The 20,299-nt window shown below is 42.2% G+C and overlaps 1 protein-coding gene across 2 annotated transcripts in view; it reads right to left on the bottom strand.

The window, feature by feature from the left end:
* Nucleotides 1-20,299, bottom strand: part of TOM1L1 (target of myb1 like 1 membrane trafficking protein) — a 50,859-nt gene that overhangs the window by 23,172 nt on the left and 7,388 nt on the right. For both annotated transcript variants that reach the window (XM_004707035.4, XM_045299552.1), the window contains exons 3-7: nt 18,964-19,113; nt 18,251-18,376; nt 16,513-16,617; nt 13,831-13,947; nt 2,100-2,233 (exon numbers count right to left, since the gene is read on the bottom strand). In XM_004707035.4, the coding sequence (XP_004707092.1) occupies nt 2,100-2,233; nt 13,831-13,947; nt 16,513-16,617; nt 18,251-18,376; nt 18,964-19,113 (632 nt within the window). The remainder of the gene's footprint in view (nt 1-2,099; nt 2,234-13,830; nt 13,948-16,512; nt 16,618-18,250; nt 18,377-18,963; nt 19,114-20,299) is intronic.

Here is a 20,299-nt window from a genome sequence, read left to right on the forward strand (position 1 = left end):
GAGCGGGGAGGAAACATTTAGGAACTAGAGGAAAGTTGTATTTTTCATCGTTGCTACATCGCACCCTGACTGGTGCATCTCCTCCCCAAGACCCCTCTGCAAGGGGATCTCCAGTGGCCTACTAGTGGGCTTTGTGTCTCCATTCCGCACTCCCCCCATCATTCACTATGGTTGTTTCAGTTTTTAATATTTTCTACTTTCTCGTTTAGGATTTTTATGTATTGTGTAGTTTTTGTTGTTGTTTTCTGTTTGTTTATATTTTGTCTGGTTTTCCAGTAGGAAGTCCAGGATAGGTAGCTCTTTAAGACAGTAACTGGACAGGAGCATGGCAGAGGAAGATGAGGAGAAACGGAGACCTAACAACAATGAATCTGAGAATTAAACGTTCTGAGATTGATTATGGTGATCATACAAATCTTAATATGCCTGAATGATTAAATTGTATCATGTGTGAAATATAGGCCAATAAAACGATTTTTTCAAAAGTGGGGGGTATTTTACAAAGATAGATAATAAAGGGCAATGGCCATGAGACTGGTCAGTGCTAAAAGGTCATTCACGGACACAGGGCTCATCAATGACCCTGTCACTTTTCAGTCAGAATATCCCTAGTAAATAGGAGAAAGGTAACATTTTAATTACTAGTTTTATATCACAGATTCTCTTGGTTTATTCATAAGTAGTTGAAAAAATATCTACTCAATATATTAAAAGCTCATTGGGATTTTAATGATGATAAGAGTTCAATATTTAATGAGTATTGATGTGTTAGTATTCTGTTATCCAAACCTATTAAGTACACAACCTATTGGTACTTAGATTTTTTTTTAAACAGCCCCCAGTCTTAAAAATCATCAACAACTTGTCTAGGGCCACCGGGTAGATTTGAATTCAAGCCTTTAAAATTTTTTCCCATATGCCATGCTGGTCTCATTTTCCATCAGCTGGTTAAAAATATAGCCAATGTACAAGTGAATATTCTTGGCAGTTGTCAACCCAGCAACATTCTAAAGGTCTCCAGAAACATTACTTTAACTGGGAGGGACACCTCTAAGCATTTGGTGTGTAGGGGCACATGAGGGAAAATTATCCCTCCTCAAAATGCCAGAATGACTCGTACAGAGATAAAGAGCTACAGCTTAAGCTAGGGGCTTTCAAAGTTTCTGATTTTTAATGAGAAGTGGCTCTAAGAATAGAGGTGGAAAGTGAGACCAGGAGACTTGCCTGGAGCTTTGTCAATATACAGCATTTTACAAAAGACTGAGTCCCCAAGCAGCACAAATGGCTAAGCACTGGACCACTAGCCCAAAGGTGAGTAGTTTGAAGCCACCCAGGGAAAACGCAGAAGACAGGCCTGGCACCCTGAAATCCCTATGGCGTAGTTCTTCTCTGCAGACATGCCGGGACTCAGAATTGACTCAACAGCAGCTTGCAACTGAAATGTCCAATAAGTGAGAAATAAACCTGGGCCAATATGCAGCTGAACAAAAGCTTCCAACAAACATAGCATACAGAGATATTTGCCACAGTGAGTTACAATGCTAGGAAATTTAGAAACAAAGAAAACTCCATGACAAAATGGCATACTTTAAAAATGATTATTTTCTATTTTCTACATGGAAAAAAACACATTCCTATACAAACTCTGGCTGTTCTATTTTTGTCTAGCCTATTTATTCCATATAAAATACCCTTCCTATTTTTCCTTATTATGCCAAGGTGAACTTAGCTCAAAATTCATCTCAAAACCCTAGCTCAAACCCCACGTTAATCCCAGTTGTTTTGTCTCTAACATTCATCTATTTGAGAACCTACGTGCTCAGCGCAGATCATGCAGCTAAGATCCTAGGGCCTGCTCACAGACTAGTAAGTGCTGCTTACAACCCCCAGGGATCCCCCAAAGTGCCCCAAGCACTGCTCAGGTGCTCTCTCAATGTTGCAAGTAATTTCCCAGAAGGCCAGGTCCATGTTCCTTTATCTCCAGTAGAAGATGGCCTTCCAAATGCCCTCAGCTTGTGGCTGCTCTAGTGAAAAAGCTGAAGAACCAGTGGTAAAACTGGAATTGCAGGAAGGTTGGAGACAATACTCCATCTACTCACCTCTCATATCCAAGGAGGGCATTATTCAAATCCTCATTTACTTTAATTAGCTCAACAGTTACATCTTCATTCTCCACTACTGCCAGTAGGTCCATGATCCTCTCCTGCATCTCTCGGCACGTCTTATAAAGCTCCTGCCACAGAGAGAAGAGAGTTTTCTTTTTTCATGCTATGAAAAGTCTACAAAAGATAAATGATGTCAATCTGCATGTACCTCCAATCAATCGTCCCCACTGAAGCACCTATAGGAGACTACCAAAGGATTTGATTTGGGACCACTGACCTCCTTTAGGAACCCTAGTGGTGTGGTGGTTATGCGCTGGGCTGCGATCCACATGGTTGGCATTTTAACACCACCAGTAGCTCCTCGGAAGGAAGCCTGGGGTTTCTACTTCTGTCAACAGGTACAGTCTCGGAAAAGCCCACAGTGGGTCGCTGTGAGTCAGCATTGACTCGATGGCAGTGAGTATGGAATTCGACTGAGTACTCTAAATTATTCTACTTAATGTAGTTAAAAAATCCCCTAACGCAGTTAGCCTAAGGTACTTTACTTAATGCAGTCTCTATGGAATTATTATACATTGGTCAAAGACAAATAGGTTGGGTGCAGATGTCACTTAGAAGGGTCAGATAATGCTGAGCATCTTCTTATTTACTGGACTGCCAGTGATGAACAGCTAGGCCCTGCTTTCTCGTTAGTCAATCACAACCACCAAGACTATCCTAAGACGTAAGGAATCTTATTTTTCTGTTTGCGTGTTCGTGGCCAATAGTCGTTTCTCATGGTTACCTTGAAACCAGTCATTGTAAAACACCTATACTTGGTGACCTAATGTATGAACTCCAAAGTAATAGGCACATATTCCCTGTGTAGTTTGATTTCAAACAGGTAATCATAATCACCAAGAAAGCCTGTGTTCTTGTTGGTCTCCTCACGGGTGTTCACCTTCTAAGACAAAGTTCGATTTCTTCCTCTAACTTGGAGTGAGCCTATCAGCTGCAGCACTGCAAGGTAAAATACCCGCATTCCACGTGACACGTCTCACCTTTTCTAACAGAAGGCTAGAAAATAGTATGCAGATCGAGTGACAAAGATTGTTTTCCTCAAAATTTAAAGTGGATGTCTTAAGATCAATAAGGTGAACTGGAAGGTACTTAAAGGGGCATATGGGAACTATCAATGTGTACAATGTTAGGAAATAAACTGCTTCCTTGCTAAAACTGTTTCCTCATTTGATGGATGAAAAGTTTACTTCTTGCCACATCGAATCAAATGATATGTGTGTAATGAAGAATTCAGTAATGATAAAGCACTGCATAAAACACAAAATGCCATCATCATTATTTGTGGTAGGGTAAGAGGCAGTTAAAATACATTTACAATAACATAATTTTATTTCATGTACTCTTTCACTTAGATATTTATAGTTGACAGTTACTATTTATAGTCACGGAGCTTTGATGGCTTACTGGGCTATGCACTGGACGGTTAACCTCAAGGAAGCAGTTAGAATCCATGAGCCACCCTGACGGAGGAGACGAGCGTTTCTCATCCTGTCGATGTTGACAGTCTTGGAAATCCACAGGAGCAGGTCTACTTGGTCATGTACTGTTGCTATTGGGTCAGAGGTGACTCAATAGCCGTGAAGTTCGTGTTCTTGTTTTTAAAATTAAATTACTTTGGCTCAAGGTAAACTGCACCAAGATTATAAAAAAAAAAGTCATGGGTGATAGTCAGATTTGGACTATCTAGATTCTAGGACCAATGCATTGCACCCTGACTATACCCCAAACTAGCTTTTTCTCATAAGCACCAGAAACAACTACATCAGATGTGCTGATTCAGGATCTCTGGGATTGGAATCGGAGAATCTACATTTTTAACAAGCAACCGGTGTTTCTTACACACACTGACGTTTAAAAAGTGGTATCTTACAACTCCGTTTCTTCAAGGCCAACCTCCCAATACACTTCAGAAGCATGAAACTGACATTAACCTTCTTCAATCCCACCTGGGCTAGAACTTGTCCACGTATGTAATGTGAAATTAACATCAGCCAACAAAACCGGCAAGAAGTCCGCCCTTTCAAAATGAAAGCAGCAGAGCTTGCTAAAAAAGTCTCACTAGGATATTAGCTGACTCTGCCTCAAGAAAGAAAACCCTGCTGAAAAATGTATGCTTTTTTCTAACAGAAGGCTAGAAAATAGTAGGAAACCGTTTAGAATCTCATGGAAACCGTTTAGAATCTCAAACAATCTTATTTCCAGACTCCTGACAGAAAATCTCTAAATAAATAAATCACACAATTAATAAGTGGCATTTAGACTGGGGTAAAAATTTCAGCCGCCACAGAATCAGAACAAAAATATTTAAGAGGCAAAATAGAATAAAAGGGAGAAAGTGAGACGGGCAGAAGAGAAGCTAGGTTGACATACTTGGCCAGGTGCAGTCAGACAGGATAGGCTGCATGCTAATGACCTGGCGATGACCAAGTACGGCCCAATGCCAGGGGAGACACACCTTTTCTTAAAGGTACAGGCACTAGACATTTGCAGCTTTGCAGGCATAGCATTTCTGATGCCCCCACACAAGACAGCAGTTAAATTATGCGAGCCCCTCAGACAATGAACAAAACAAATGGATGTGGTCATGTTCCAAAAAACCTTTCACAAAGCCAGGAGACAGGCTCGATTTCGCCCATGGGTGGTATTCCGTCAACTTCTAATAAAGTGCAAAAAGAACACTCTTCAGATGTAATAGGGCTCAGTTCATGTCCTACATTTACCCCTTTTTTTGTTTTTTCTTTCTAGCAAACACGGACAACAGTAGCTATCCTGTAGGGTTTCTATAAGAAGAGAAAACAGTAGCGCTGACACCTCACAGTGCTTGCTAGGCAGTGGGTAACTCACATGTGTATGGCTCCTGGAACAGCTATCAGGAAATGCTTAACTAACACAACCCTGCAATGCTCACGCTGTCCCTCGGGACCTAATCTTGCACAAAGGGAACACCTGAGAATGACATTCAAAAGCAGCCCCAGGGTGAATGGGCCCCTAATGTTCCCTTAGTTTTTGCTGTAGTGAGTATGCAGAAATTGTTCCCCTTGTTGCTCACCGACAGCTTTGCCAGAACAATGTCAAGATCAAGGAACTACAAGGGCTGTTAGATGCCTATGACAAAAAAGAAGAGAAGAAATTAATTTAAAATGAATTTGCAGCCAACTTCAATAGCCCCTGGTCCTGGGAAGGCATCCTTCTGCCCTTTAAAGGACAGATGTTATGGAACACATGAAAGGGGCATCGCATCGCTCAGCAGGTTTGTGAAGCGGGATAGCAAAAACCCCTTCAAAAGCAGCGCGCTCTGATCTTTGCAACTGTGTAGTCTCAGAGAAGAGCCAAGCCACCTGGGAACAGCACAGAGCAAGCATCGAAGACAAAAAGCGTGGGATTCCAGAAGTTCCCCACCGCAGGCACTCGCAGGGCTGATGGATGGTGGGGAGCTGGTGGGAGGGGGCGAGGGGCAATCAAAACATGAGTAACAGCTGCTGATGCATAAGTCCATCAGAGAGCCCCTGGAATCGCCCCCCTGCACACCACTTCAAAGCAAAGGCAAGTTTCTAAGAGTGCATTTCAACGTGGATTCTAAAGTCTGCCCCACAAAACAAAAGGGAGCTCATTAAGAGCTGCTTCTCCCTACCTCCAGATGGCTCCGACTTCTCCACAGAGCACCGAGGAGTTAAGGAAGGAGATGGAGTAATGCTTTCAACATCCACTAGTATCCTCAGAGGACAGCTCAACCAGAAAATAAAGGCAAGTACCTGCACATCTCCCTTGAAAAATTAAAACCAGGAAGAAGTATTGTTTGCTCGAAAGCCATCCCTGGGAATCATGTCTGCCAGGCCTCCTTATATTATCAGGCCTCCACATATTTCCTGTTTCCCACAGCTCCCCACCCACACTCTGAGACACCCAGAGAAAGTCTCTACACGCCGATGATAAAAAAACTACTGCCACTGATCACTTACCCTAAGACTGAACAATTCTCAGTCTGGTTGTCCTTAACCAAGCCTCCGCTGCCTGACAAATAAATGGTCGGCATAACCCTCACGAGGATCACAGTTGTTGGGTGCAGTTGAGTGGTTCCGACTCCTCGCAACCCTGGTACAATAGAACCACATACTGCCTGGTCCCGTGCGTCCTCATAGCTATTTTAATGCTTGAGGCCACTGTGGCAGCCACTGTCAGTCCATCTCATTGAGGGCTGTCCTGGTTTTCGCTGCCCCTGCACTTTACCACGCATGACGTCCTTCTCCTGATAACGTGTCAAAGTAAGTGAGATGTACTCTGTCTTGCCATCCATGGCTCTCAGGAGCAAGACTGGTTGTATTTCTTCTAAGACAGATCTGTGTTCTTTGGCAGTCTATGGTACTTTCAGTATTCGTTACCAACACCATAGATCAAGTGCATTTATTTTTCTCCAGTCTTCCTTACTCAATGCCTAACTTTCACTTGCATATGAGGCAATTAAAAATACCATGGTTTGGGCCAGGCACATCTTAGTCTTCAAAGTAACACCCTTGCTTTTCAACACTTTAAAGAGGGCTTGCACAGTCCTTTTGGCATAATGGTTAAAAGCTGGACTGTGCTCCACAAGGTCAGTAGTTCGAAACCAACAGCTGCCACAAAGGAGAAAGATGGAGCTTTCTATTCCCATAAACAATTACAATCTAGGAAACTCACAGGGGCAATTCTATCCTGTCCTAACAGGTTGCCATGAATTGACATCAACTCAATAACAGTGAGTTTGGGTTTATTTTTTTGTGCAGCAGATTTACTAATGCAACATGTCCTTTGATGTCTTGACTGCTTTTTCCATGACCGTTGAATGTGGATCCAAGCAAGACAAAATCCTTGACACCTTCGATCTTCCCTCTATTTGCCATGATCTTATGGAGATCACTAATTTAGTAAAATCACTCTTTTTCTCAACTGCACATGGTCTGCGCTTTATTTCTCTGGTGGCTTTGTCTTCCATTTATCCCTGATGCCTTCTTTCATCCTCAGTCAGTAAGTCTTCAAATAACATCAAGCTATTCAATTAAATAGACAATGAACTGTGTGCAGAGCATCTATGAGGGGGCTTCAAAACATTCCTGGGGAAACAGAATGAAAAGATAACAGATTTTTCCCCATGAACTTTTAAAAGCCCCCTCATGCTACTTAAATGTGTAATGGTTTGAAATGTGATAGATTATAATGCATAGGACTTGTTTTCTGCATTCAAGTTGCTTCCAATCTAGTTCAAGGGCTACAGACAGTGGGTTAGTCATCTATAGTCATAAGTCAACATAAGAAACATGTTTCTACATGGCTAGAACGCTGGCTCCGGAGCATAAGATTCTAGCTCTAGTTCTTCTCCATGATGATGCAGCTTCATCTGTAAGGAGAGAAGCAGGAAACTGGAAGATCACAGGCTGGTGGGTGCAAAGTCCTGTGAATCCAAGGTCAGCGGAAACTTGACAGAGCACTGGCAGCTCTCAGGGCCAATGGGACCACCGTGGAGACAGGCAGAGTTCCAGCAGACAGGAAGGCGGATGAGTAGCGGGGGGTGGGGGGTGGGGGGGTGTCCTAGTTTCCCAGCTTATAAGAAGGCCATACCCACAAGGAGGCATCATCAGGCTGTGACCTGATGACATGTTGGCATCCACACCTACACTTTCATACATCTTCAAGTTGACATACAATTCTCTGACGACCACAAAATGTGAACGGAAAACTCAAGTGGAAGATTTCAGGGAAAGTCAATGAATCCAAGTAAGAGTGTTGAATAAGGTACTCCCCAAAGCTAAGTGCACGATGCCAAGAAAGAAATGCAGGATGCATATGATGCAACTTTTCATTCCCATGACTGGAGGAGACACCCTAACTTGTGACAACTGTTTTTAGACTGAATGCCACTCAGAATCTTGTGCGTGTCAATAACAAACAAATACATCTTGTCTCCACCCCGAAGAGAGTGCAAAGTCCATGCTCCACAGCAGTGGGGAGAGGTGCTGACTACACCACATAGTCTCACTGCCTAAGAATCTGACAGGAAATGAGCCCAATCATTAGCAGAGCTTCAGGATCGAACTGTTCAGCACAGACTGAAGGAAGAGATAATGTATTCCAAGTAGATATATTGGCTTTCAGATGGAAGGAAACAGAGTCAGTTCCGAATGAACAGAACATGTTAGAAGTTAAGCACAGACAGGCAAAACAGAAAGAAGTTCCACAGAGGGGGGATGGGTTCTCATATTCTCCTTGAGCAAGGCTGGTGATTAAGAAAAGCAAGACACTTGTTCTATGCTGAACACTTGCCTTACACACTGCAAATCCACTGCCCACCTCCTCTGTCCTGCTGCATGTACCTTACAGGTCTGCGTTAGCAGGTCTCCTGCCAGCTTGCTTCTGATGCTTGCTGGCCGGGCATGGAGGAGTGAAGGAGACTGAGGTCTGGATATTTATGCCCCCCACTCCTTCAACCGTAGGCCCTCCTTCTTTCTCTGTCACGTGATTCTTCCCTGTGGATTCTAGGGACGGCATGTGGGGGGTGAGGGGAATCTCCTCCTCTTGTCTGTTGATGGTGGCCCATTGTTATGAGGGCCTGGTAGTGAATGAGCCTTGTGGCTTTCTTGGACGCTACCACATATTGCTAAATCAATAGCACCTTGATAAATGCCCCACAGATTACCCAAATTGTGCATGCCACCTGTTTGAACTTCTGACCCTCAGAAGCAGCACCTTTGATGTCTATATTTCTACCAACAATCTGTTTTTGACAAGTACTCTCTAAGGTGACAGCTCTTCTCTACCATGTTCTCACATCTTTCAAAGCCCTGACCAGGGGTACCTTTAACTCCATATTGCCACCAGGAGTCCTATGGCAATCTGGGCTTCTTCTAGCATGCTTCTCAACACTCTCCCATCCTCTGTCCACTTCTTAATCCCAAAGTTATAGAAGCACCCTACTTATCATCAAGTACAAAAATCTATACCTGGTTTTGTAATACAAACAGTGGATTCGTTTCCCACTGCTGCTGCAACATAAATACACAAATACGCTCTTGCAGTTATGAAGGTGAGAATCTAAAACCAAGGTCTCAGGGAGGCTGCCTTCCTTCTGGAGGGTTTAGGGATAAATCTGTTTCCCTACCTTTTTAAGTTTCTAGGGACCGCCTGCATTCTTGGGCTCCATAGTCCCTTCCCTGTAAGGCAGCTCGCCTTCATCTTAACAGTACCTACTGCTTATGCTCACCTCCCTGCCTCCCTCTCATTCGAACTCGTGTGATGACGCGGGTCCACCTGGGGGTTCCAGTATATTCTCCCCATCTCAAGATCCTAAACCTCATCACCACTCTACAGTCCCTCTTACCACAGAATGTAACATACTCACAGGATTGGGGTGTTAGGACTTGGACACTTTTGAAGGAACACAATTCTTCGGGGCACTGCATGCAGTCATTAGCAGAAACCAAAGCTATTAGAAGCAGATCTCCAATGACCTGTAGTGACATGCCTATCAGAGAACCCATAAAATAAGCCTGTTCAATACAGACTCAGAGGCCAGAATGAGAAGTGAGAGATTGAGGGAAATGACGACTGAGTTGAAAAAGAATCAAACTACTGGAAATGGATAACGTAGTGAATGAGAACTAAGATACTGGATGGAGTGAATATCAGAAGAGATGGCAAAAGAGAGATTTAATAAGCTTAAGAGTGGATCTGAAGAAATGAGTGAACTGTAAGACAGAAAGACAAAGGTCAAACAAAAAAAGCTTTTAAAAGGAAGCATGAAGGATATGAGACAGTCTAAAAACCAACTGTCGTCTTAAGTCTCTTACTTCAGCAATCAAACTTTGAATTTCAGGAACTCTGCTTTTATTTCAGACCAGCCATCTTTTAAATTTTTTTTCTTTTAAGGAAAAAAATTTCATAATGTTATTATCCTCTAAGTCATGATGTTATCCATTTCCTTGTTTCCTTAGAAGTAAGCTCATCCACTTCTTGAGTTCACGTCTTTCTTTGGTGCTATTTTTGCACCTCAGGTTTAGCTACTGGACAGACTCACTATCATCCAGTTAATTCTGACTCACAGCAACCCTGCTCTGTACCGGAGTACACAGTGGAGCGGCTGGTAGTTTCAAACTGTTGATCTGCAAATTAGCAGCCCAACATGTCAGTTGCTACCGCACCAGGGCTCTCTCAGCCATCCTCAATTCTGTGCCTGCACATTCTAAGCACCTTAGGCTTGGGAGTGAGAGATACTGACGCAATACGCTGCTCCTTGAAGTTCGACTAAAAGAAAGTTTTATTCAGTCTAGGGCAGGACCTCATCTCTGTTGGTGTTGTTTTGAGCTCCCCAGGCAATTCGAATACGCCAGGCCCACCGATGTGCATTGATCATTATTGCATGAATGCGTGTGTAGAGGATACGGAGTAAGAGCAGCAGGTTCCTTTCAAGCAGGTTTTCTCACACCGCAAGTTCCTAGACTGAGTGCATCTTTAGACTACAATAGCTGGGTGCCATCCAGCCTTAGGACAGCATTGTCTGTACGGATGAGGTTCTCCAGCTGTCAAAGCGTAAGGACCCCAGAAAGTGCTGATCCCTTTTCTTCTGGCTGCAGAGACTCCCGTGTTCTCTTGGCAACCACTTGTCCTCACTTGGAGGCCAGCCTGTTTCTCTGGCCTTGACACTCACCCTGGAAGTCCCTCACTCTTCAAGCTGGCAGTCAGACAGCAGGGGACAGACGCAGCAGCTATTTTAATCTCCCTCACACTGTCCAAGGCCTGGCTTATCTTACTTTGATTTTGAGGTTTTCTTAAGGGTTGTTTTTTCTTTTTCTGAGGAATGTCTCTTTGGACTGGTCTCTTTTATGTGTTTCCCAGTAATCTCATCTGCATTACAAAGCTCTGAATATTCTCATTGTTCTGATCTGTTGATGGTCTGCCCAGGCTTCCCTTTAACTCTCAGCATTTATGGCTATTTTCTTTCTTTTTTTTTTTTTTGCCATCCCAGTGGAATTTGAGGAAAAGGGTGACTCATGGAATATTTTACCAAGATCAGCATATTATTGTTATCTGGTGGTAGGAAAAAATATGAAATGCCTCTTACAAAATCCACAGAGTTGAATTCAAGTAAGTTGCACCCTCCTCCACATCAGCTGTGCACTGGCTTTCATATGCCTGCCCCTCCTGATGCCCCTAAGCTTGCCTGTGCTGCAGTCCCCCAACCCCTAGAGCAGAGGTTCTCAACCTGTGGGTTGAGACCCCTTTGGGGGTCGAACGACCCTTTCACAGGGATCGCGCAATTCATCACAGTAGCAAAATGACAGTGATGAAGTAACAACGAAAATAAGTTGATGGTTGGGGGTCACACCACATGAGGAGCTGTATGAAAGGGTCCGGCATGAGGAAGGTAGAGAACCGCTGCCCTAGAGTAACATAAGGGCAGCCAGGCTGAGTGCCAGCTTCACCTCATGCTTCACCTCCAGGGATCTCAACAGTTGAGGTTGTAACTCTATTGATTTGAATATTTCAGACAGGTGTGCCAAAACCCTTTGAAAAAGTGAAAACTAAAGCATTGTTACGTTTCTCCAGCATCTATTTTTGCTGGCTTCACTCTTGCCCCTTGTTCCCTCTCTCCTCAGGAGTTTTGACCACAGGTTTCAGATCAACTGCAGGAGGGTATTTAGAAGAAAAGAAAAAAAAAGAGTTTCTGTCCAAATATTTGTCCAAAAAATTAAGAATAGCATCCCCCATACCAGATTTCAATGGCATAATAACAAAAGCAAAGAAGGGAAAATAAATTACACATTCAATAGGCTCTGTAAACAAGTTGAGCTGATGCCAGAACCCACTGAAGTAGAATTGGCCATGAGTATTATTCTAATGTTGATTTATAACCTGAGTCTCTTTACTATTCAAAGCAGCACACTGCCTGGAGTTCTGGCATGAAAACAGCAAGCAGCAAATTAGCCTTATCCTTGCAAAATTTAACCAAACATCTGCATCAAAGGATTCTGAGAAAATAAGGCATTTCAGTGTATTCCAGGAGGATTGAGACCTAAAACGGGATTCACAGATTTAAAGGGAAAGTTACAGTGAACATTTTAACTGGAGGATTATTTGCTGCAGGCTGCTGGGGAAAAAAAATCATGAATCCTTTCTTTTTGGAGCTCTGAAAGAGCGTGAAATAGAGCTGAGCCAGTTCTGCAAAATACCATCTGCCACATATTCCCTCACTTCGATTTTTAATTTTTACTTAAAGAATTTGCTAAAAAAAAAAAAAAAAAGCTAACTTTACACACATGCAAAACTCATTATACCAATTCTGACTGTTAATGACCCTGTAGATCAGAGTACAGCTGCCCTCTGCGTTTCCAAGGTGGTCAGGCTTCATGGGAGCAAGCTGCCTCATTTTTCTCTAAAGGAGAAGAGAGGTTCAGATTGCTTCACAGTTTGACAACTCAGCCCTGCACCACCAGGGCTCCCGTTAACCTCACAAGTTACTAGAATTTTCCTATCTGCAAAAGTCCCCACGTGAGACTTTAAAAAAAGACCAACTCTTGCTGTAGAGTTAGGCTGATTCTGATTCACAGGGACCCTATGGGACAGAGTAGGCTAAAAGCAGCCCTGGTGGGATAGTGGGTTGCAACTTGGGCTGCTAAGAAATGTGACTCTGTCTCCCTCTCCACTAGAAAAGGAGGAGGCAGTCTGCTCTGATAAAGATGTTCAGTCTTGGAAACCCCGGAGGACTGTGCTACTCTGTCCTGTAGACTATGAGTCAGAATTGGCACTATGGCAGTGGGCTGGTTTGTTTTTAAATCCTTTCAGAAGCAGAATGCCCCATCTTTCTGCCGTGGAGCAGCTGGTGGGCAGAAGAAGCCGGATCTTTCAACCAGCAGCAGACCTCTTAGCCATGGCGCCACCAGGGTTCCTTTTAAAGAAGATTACTACATGTGAATGCAGTGTCATGATTAATTTTCATTTCTAGATTCCTCTCTTGCTCAGGTAGGCCCAAGTGCTGTCTGTCTGTTCCCTCGAGCCTGTGTATCAGTGTCTTCTAAATCTTTTCCCCGATTCCCAACATCCTTCTTGACTCCACCCATCAATTAATTTATATGCGAGTATCTATAACAGTTTGCTGCATTATTTGCAAAACAGTACTTTATTGTGCCACTACACTTGGGTTTAGAAAAACAGTCTTGCTCACTAGACTTAAATTTCTAAGGACTGAAACAGTCCCCTCATTTCCATATCCCTTATCACATCAAACTGCTTGGCTGCCAGTCTCTTTATAAAGGTCCCCTAATGAGATTAAGTGTTTCACTGACAGAACTACTTATCTGCTGCCATCCATTGAGCACGGAGACATGTTCAAGGGTATTTCATTTGGAGTAACCTGCACATGTATGATGTAGGACCCAAGTAGCAAGATGTTTTACTTACCCTCAAGAAACCGTGAAAGACTAAGATGAGGGTGTCTATGACCATGGTAATAAGTTATTTAAGAGAGCTAGGACAATGGCAAAGTGAGTATTGCACTTCTAATAAAATCATCCTTAAAAACGGTTGTGAAGCTTAGAAATCATTCAAGTTAAAAGGGAGAAAGATGGCCACACATCTCTAAGACTCGGAGTTTAGAAAACATTTTTAGAGCCACTTGATTGACCCTGTAACCACACCACACCTGAAGAAGCTGTACGTCTTCCTGGTTTTCAGACCCGGGGGTAATCTCCAATAATATGGTGAACATCACGCTCACATTCATTTTCACCATATCCAGCTCACTGTGCAGTTTTCCGATCTGCAGAGAGCAACACAGGCGCAAGTCAGGAAGTGTGCCACACAAAAACGAATGCCTGGTTTCCTGCCCCTACCGGCCTTTGCTGGGAGGGAAAATGCATCAGCAAGATCTATTATGTTCTATTTTGAACCATACATGAGCTTATTTTGTAAACATATAATCTGTCATCTACTAAGAGGATTTGCCATTTTTGTAATAACCCAAAAATATGCTCTAGGAAAGTTGCAAAGGAAGGAGATAGAAAGAAATATGCCGCAGGAAAATGAAAAATGAAAAAAAAAAAGTTGTCAGATGAGAACTGATGTTGAGAAGGAAGGAGGTAACTGCAGGCACCTGGATGAGAGTCTCTAAAAACAAAAGCAAATACTCGTCTGGATTTTCTTGTCAAACAACGGAGGCTGAAGGCTTTTAAAATTCTTTTGGTATTAAAAAAAGAATCAAGAGATAACAATGTTTTTCCTGGATTAAATTCTAAGAAGAATTAATTACATGAAATCTTATGAGGAATTCAGAACCAGAATAGTACAAAGTCTTTATAGATAGCTCCCTTATAACTGGGCAGAACTAAACTTCACAGAGCAATTGCTTGTATGTAGGTGTTAGGAGCTGTCAAGTTCCAGTTCATGGTAACTCTACATAAAACAAAACACCTTCGGGTCCTGTGCCATCCTCACAATGGTTGTTAGATTTGAGACCACTGTTGAAGTCACTGCGTCAATTCTTCTCATCAAGTGTCTTCTTCTTTTTTGCTGCCCTTCTACTTTACCAATGTCCCTCTCAAGGGACTGGTCTCTCCTAAAAACATGTCAAAAGTACCTGAGACAAAGTGCAAGCTCCTTGGCTCCATGGGCCACTCTGGCTGTACTTCTTCCAAGACAGATCTAGTTCTCCTCTTGGCAGTCCATGGGACTTTCAATACTCTTCACCAGCACCATAATTCAAGTGCACTGACTCTTCTTTGGTCTTCCTTATTCAATGTCCAACTCTCACGTACATATGAGGTGATTGAAAATACCGTGGTTTGGGTCAGGTGCACCTTAGTCCTCAAAGTAACACCCTTGTTCTTCCACATTTTAAAGAGATCTTGTGCAGCAGATTTAACCAATGCAATGTGTCTTATGATCTTTTGACCGCTGCTTCTGTGAGCAGTGACTGTGATTCCAAGCAAGATGAATTCCTGACAACTTCAATTTTTTCTCCATTTATCATGTTATCTATTGGTTTAGTTGTGAGGATTTTTGTTTTCTTTACCTTGAGGTGTAATCCATACTGAAGGCTATACTCATTGATCATCATCAGCTACTGCTTCAAACCCTTCTCACTTTGAGCAAGCAAGGCTGTGTCATTGCATACATCAGATTGTTCACAAGCCTTCCTTCAATTCTGATGTTGTTTTCCTTCATATATTCCAGCTTCTCTGATGACTTGCTCAGTACACAGATTGAATAAATATGGTGAAAGGATACAACCTAGACACACACTTTTCAGATTTTAAACCATGCAACATTCCCTTGTTCTGTCTGCATGGACTGCTTCTTGTTCCAGGTACAAGTGTCAGTGGAGCACAATGAAGTATTCTGGAATTCCCATTCTTCTTAGTGTTCTCAAACAGTCGAGCCTTTGTATAATCAATAAAACACAAATAAACATTTTTCTGATTTTCCCTCCTTTGAGCCAAGATTGATCTGACATCAGCAATGACAGCCCGTTTGATGTACTCTTCTGAATCTGGCTGGAATTTCTACCACCTCCTTGTCAATGTACTTCTGTAATGAATGTTGAATGAGCTTTAGCAGAATTTTACTTGTATGTGACATTAATGACATTGTTCTGTAAGATCTGCATTCTGTGGGGTCCCCTTTCTTTGGAGCGGGTACAGATATGGATGTCTTCATCTGTGGGTTAGGTGGCAAAGATCCTGGCAAAGAGGAGTGAGGGCTTCCAGTGCTTCACCCACAAGCCGAGCCATTTCGGTTGGAATCCCATCAAATCGGGAGCCTTGTTTTTTAGTAATGCCTTCACCGTGCAGCCAATTGCGCTGAAGTAGACAGCCTTTTCCTTCTTCCTTCTCTGGCCTTCGTTTGGAAGCTCTGCTGAAGCCTATTCACCTTGAGTGACCCTGCTGGCATTTGAAATATTTGTGATATAGTTTCCAATTGCTTATATAGACCCTTGATAAAGAACTATAAGAAAGGGGCAACAATTCATCCGTTATAAAATAATATGAGTAATAAGATGACCACTTACTAGGCTCTTTGAAATAGTCCATATATATGGACAGTCCTGGCAAGAGCAAGGGAAAGCTGACAAGAGATCCAGTCCTTGCCCACTCTTCCACAAAGCCATGAAAGTAGCAGAACGCAGCTGTTCAGAACTTAGGCTTAAGAACCAGACAGAATTTACAGGACAAAGTCTCTTTAGGAATGAAAAGGGTTAAGTCACATAACATCACTAAGCCTCATCTTTCTCCTTATAAAATGAGAATAATAAGGTACTACCACAGAGAAGAATACATGAGCTATATTCTTAGAACTTAGAAAAAAAACAAATTGTTGCTATTATTACCTGTTCTGGGACCAACGTAATGGTTGAGTTCTTAGGGAAGACTACAGAAGGAAGGGCCGGTGCCGTAGGAACAGATGTTGGTGGATTAGACGGGATCGGAGCAGTCTATTAATAAGAAATATGGAGAAGATATTATCTGATTTGACAATCACTCCATGCCCTGTTTTCACTCAACTGACTCAATCACTTCCCCTCCGCCGCCGCCTTGGTTAGAGAGTGTTAGCTCAGAGGCAATCATCCAGTATACAATCAGCCCAACGTTTTGAGAAGAGAGCTAAAAGCATATGAAATTCTCAGAACAGAACAGACACCGAACAACAGGTGGTCACTATGATGATTATTAACTGAACTACAATTTAATTAAATGTTTGGTCAAATGGCTTTTCCCGTGGGACTCTACAGGATGCACAATAATGTGAAATGATCCCTGCTCTCTCTTTGGATGGTGAAAAACAAATGCTAAATCAATTCACGTAACGTCTTTTTAAGCTACAGCCGGCAGAGCATCTTCTTCTCCACCAATGAACGCCTCCCCGAGCCAATGCCTCATTTGTATCCAAAAGTGGAACAGAGTAGAATATAAAAGTAAAAATTAAATGGCCCAAAGCCCGGGGATCTAGGCCAGTATATCTTGATATTAATTTGCATAGAAATCACCTGGAAACCCTGTTTAAATGAAGATTCTGTGTAGTCTAAGAGTTAAGTATACCTGCATTTATAACAAGCTCCAGAGTATACCCCAAGTCACACACTTGGAATATCTAAATCCTAGGCTAGTACCACCTAGTGCCTTGGAAGGAAAAATACAAGGTATATGGTGAGCAGGTTCACTGGTAGGTGCAGGCAAAGATGAGACAGGGTGTTCATGGCCAGTAGCTGCTTGCACAGGTAAACAGAGTGATCAAAATATAGCTTTCACAAAGGAGACTTCTGGTAGACATCTGAATGGTTCATTTCGCCAAGTCAGGACTCTACAGGAGGAAAGAACTACTATTTCACATTAAGGAAATTGTAGAAAAATAAGAACTGAGTTATAACCAGCTACTCAATGTATTGAAAGCTCAATTTTGAAAATGTGTAAACTTGAGAACGGATACACGTGTTTGTTCCTGTGGCAAACATTCCCAGTACTATGGATAGTAACAATACACACAAAAATAGCTCTCACTAGTGTGTGTGGTCGACCCTATTCTTTTGCCTGTTCAGCTTCAATCCTTCCTTTTGCCAACTGCCCCCTTCTCTTTTTTTTTTTGTGGGTGGTGGGTACTGGTGAGGTGGGGAGGAGGGGAGAGGGAGGGCGCCCCTTCTCTTTATATATTAATACAGTAATTCACTTCCTTGGGAGCTGCCATGTTCTTATAAGATCTCAGTCCATTTGTTCAGAAATGGGAAACTGAAATAAATGGACTCAATGTGTCTCTTCCCCAAGGATTCTGGACTTGGAATGTGAAGGAAAGTGAACGCTATGACATGACAAGGTGCACGCTCTTTCTACTCTGAGTAATGGGAAAGAAGAATGAAGCTGACCGTCAAAGCAAAATAGAAACATCGAAGGCGTTTGAATGCTTGGTTCTCTTTTGTTTCAACAGTCCAGCTAATACCAGCCTTTTTGGTGGGACAGTTATTGTAGGGGCTATCTGACTATCCTTCTAATCACGTTCCTCTTTTGCTAATGGTAGATGGAACTACGTTTCCCCTTGTATAAGACACTTACATGGGTTAAGGAAAGGCCTCTTACCTCTGGTCTTGTTGTTTCCGCCTCTGCATCTGAAGGAGGAAACTGCACACCTCTCTTAAGCAGGTCAAGATACACTTCCTTCACCTCACTTACATCCACACCTCCCGGGAAGCCCTGTGACCAAGTCTGGATTCAAGAATAGAAAGTTCCAGCATTAAGAACAGCGGCAAAAACCAAAATACAATCCTTCATAGGGGACAGAAAAATGGGAGGTACTTTTGAATGCCATAGACAAAATGTGCATTTTCAAAGGCTAAAATAATAACTTGAAATATTCTTATCAGCAGCATCCTATGCATCAATGTAATCATGAAATCCTAGGACAGATGTCATTGATTGGTATTTGTTGTACTGAACACAATCAATAGATTCTAAAATAGCTTTTGTGCCAAGTAATCATGGACTAGTTAGATAATTACTTCAGAATATAGTTCCCATATTTACAAAATAAACACACACACAACCATCTTTCATACCTGTTATGGATAATCTAGAAACTTAGAGAAAAGCAGAGATATGATTCTAAAATTCTTCAGTGGAAAAGGGGCACTATCCAATGCCAATAAACTATTATTACACAGAAAATAAAATATGAAGAATGCTTTCTGGCTCAAAGTAAAGTTTGTAAAAGATCAGTGAACCCATCAGCAGGTATGTAATTACGTCCTTAATCTTAGATGTTTACCGTCCCAGGAGGTCTAAGGCAGACTTACCTTAATGAAATTCAAGATTTTATTCTGAGTGTCTAATGGCAAGTTGTATTTGGGATTCAGCAGCTTAACTAGACAATCTTTCACGAACTCCTTCTTTGCAATCAGAGATTGGAAACTTGGACCACAGTTCTGCATGCACATGTCAATAAGCTATATTAGAGAGAGAAATTAAACATGCTATTTTTCTGGCAAAAACCAGCTCCCAAATATAAGGCAAAATAAAGATTTTCACCAGCATTCTAATGAACAAAAATAATTTAGTATCGATTTAAATAGAGGCCAAAGTGTTAGGTTCTGGGGATGTTTGGAAATGGAAAGCATAATGTAATTGCTTTGGGATAAACTTCTTTGAGTCAGGACACAATCATATAAGAGCATTAAGAGCAATATAGGGTAGTGAATGCCAAGTGCCAAATGAGAAGTGCAAGCCAAACACATGGGTTATAGACAGGAGGGCATGCATCCGAGTTTCCCAGGGCAGTCCTGATGATTTATGTCTGTTTGTCCTGGCTTTTATTGAGGGGCCTTCTTTCACTTTCAGAAGTGTCCTGGTTTAGATGAATAATTTACATAGTAATCCTAACTACAGAACTTTATAAGCAGGTGCAACAAGTCTTAGAAGAATTTTAGCAAAAGCTGGGGTTTGAAAAAGGAACAAATAAAGATGACCGTAGAGCTATAAATGATATGAAAAAAAAAATCCAAAAGTGGCAAAGTGCATGACTTGTAAGGAAGAAAACAGGTATTCTGTCTCTTAGGTGCTTCGTATAGGCATTTGGGGGCACTGGAATGGTAGGGAGAATAGTTTTGGGATGACGGGTCTTATCCAGAATGTATAAGCTGAATGGCAGTGTGGCCAGTTTGGATGTCTTCTCACAAACACTCAGATCCATGAAGAGTTTTTTTGTTAGTTTGTAGCCATCACGCTCTTAACACAAGCTTAACATGTGAGAAGCGGTTCAGAGAAGCATTAACATGTGAAAGACAATACTCGGGACAAGTTTCCAGGTAGCAATTTAGAAAGGGGATTGGAGGGTAAACGATCCCAGAGGCATGGAGACATCCAGTGGGGACCCACCAGTACACACATGACATAGAAAAGGCTGTGTGCGGATACAAGGAAATGAAAGCCAGAAGTATGAAGGGAGACGCTTCAACAACTTGCTGAACAAGGATCAAGACTAACACATAAGCGCCTTTCATTCTGCAGGAGGTTGATGGCATTTGATGGAAATTTGGAAGTGGATGGAGAGGTATGGTTTCTGAGTGCTAAAAATGATGGATTGAAGTGCAAGGATCCTGAGTTTAAAAGAATATGGGATGTTCAAGTAGAGAT

The sequence above is a fragment of the Echinops telfairi genome, unplaced genomic scaffold (genome assembly GCF_000313985.2).
Source record: "Echinops telfairi isolate 266 unplaced genomic scaffold, ASM31398v2 ScPeMD7_7458;HRSCAF=8496, whole genome shotgun sequence".
NCBI lineage: Eukaryota > Metazoa > Chordata > Mammalia > Afrosoricida > Tenrecidae > Echinops > Echinops telfairi.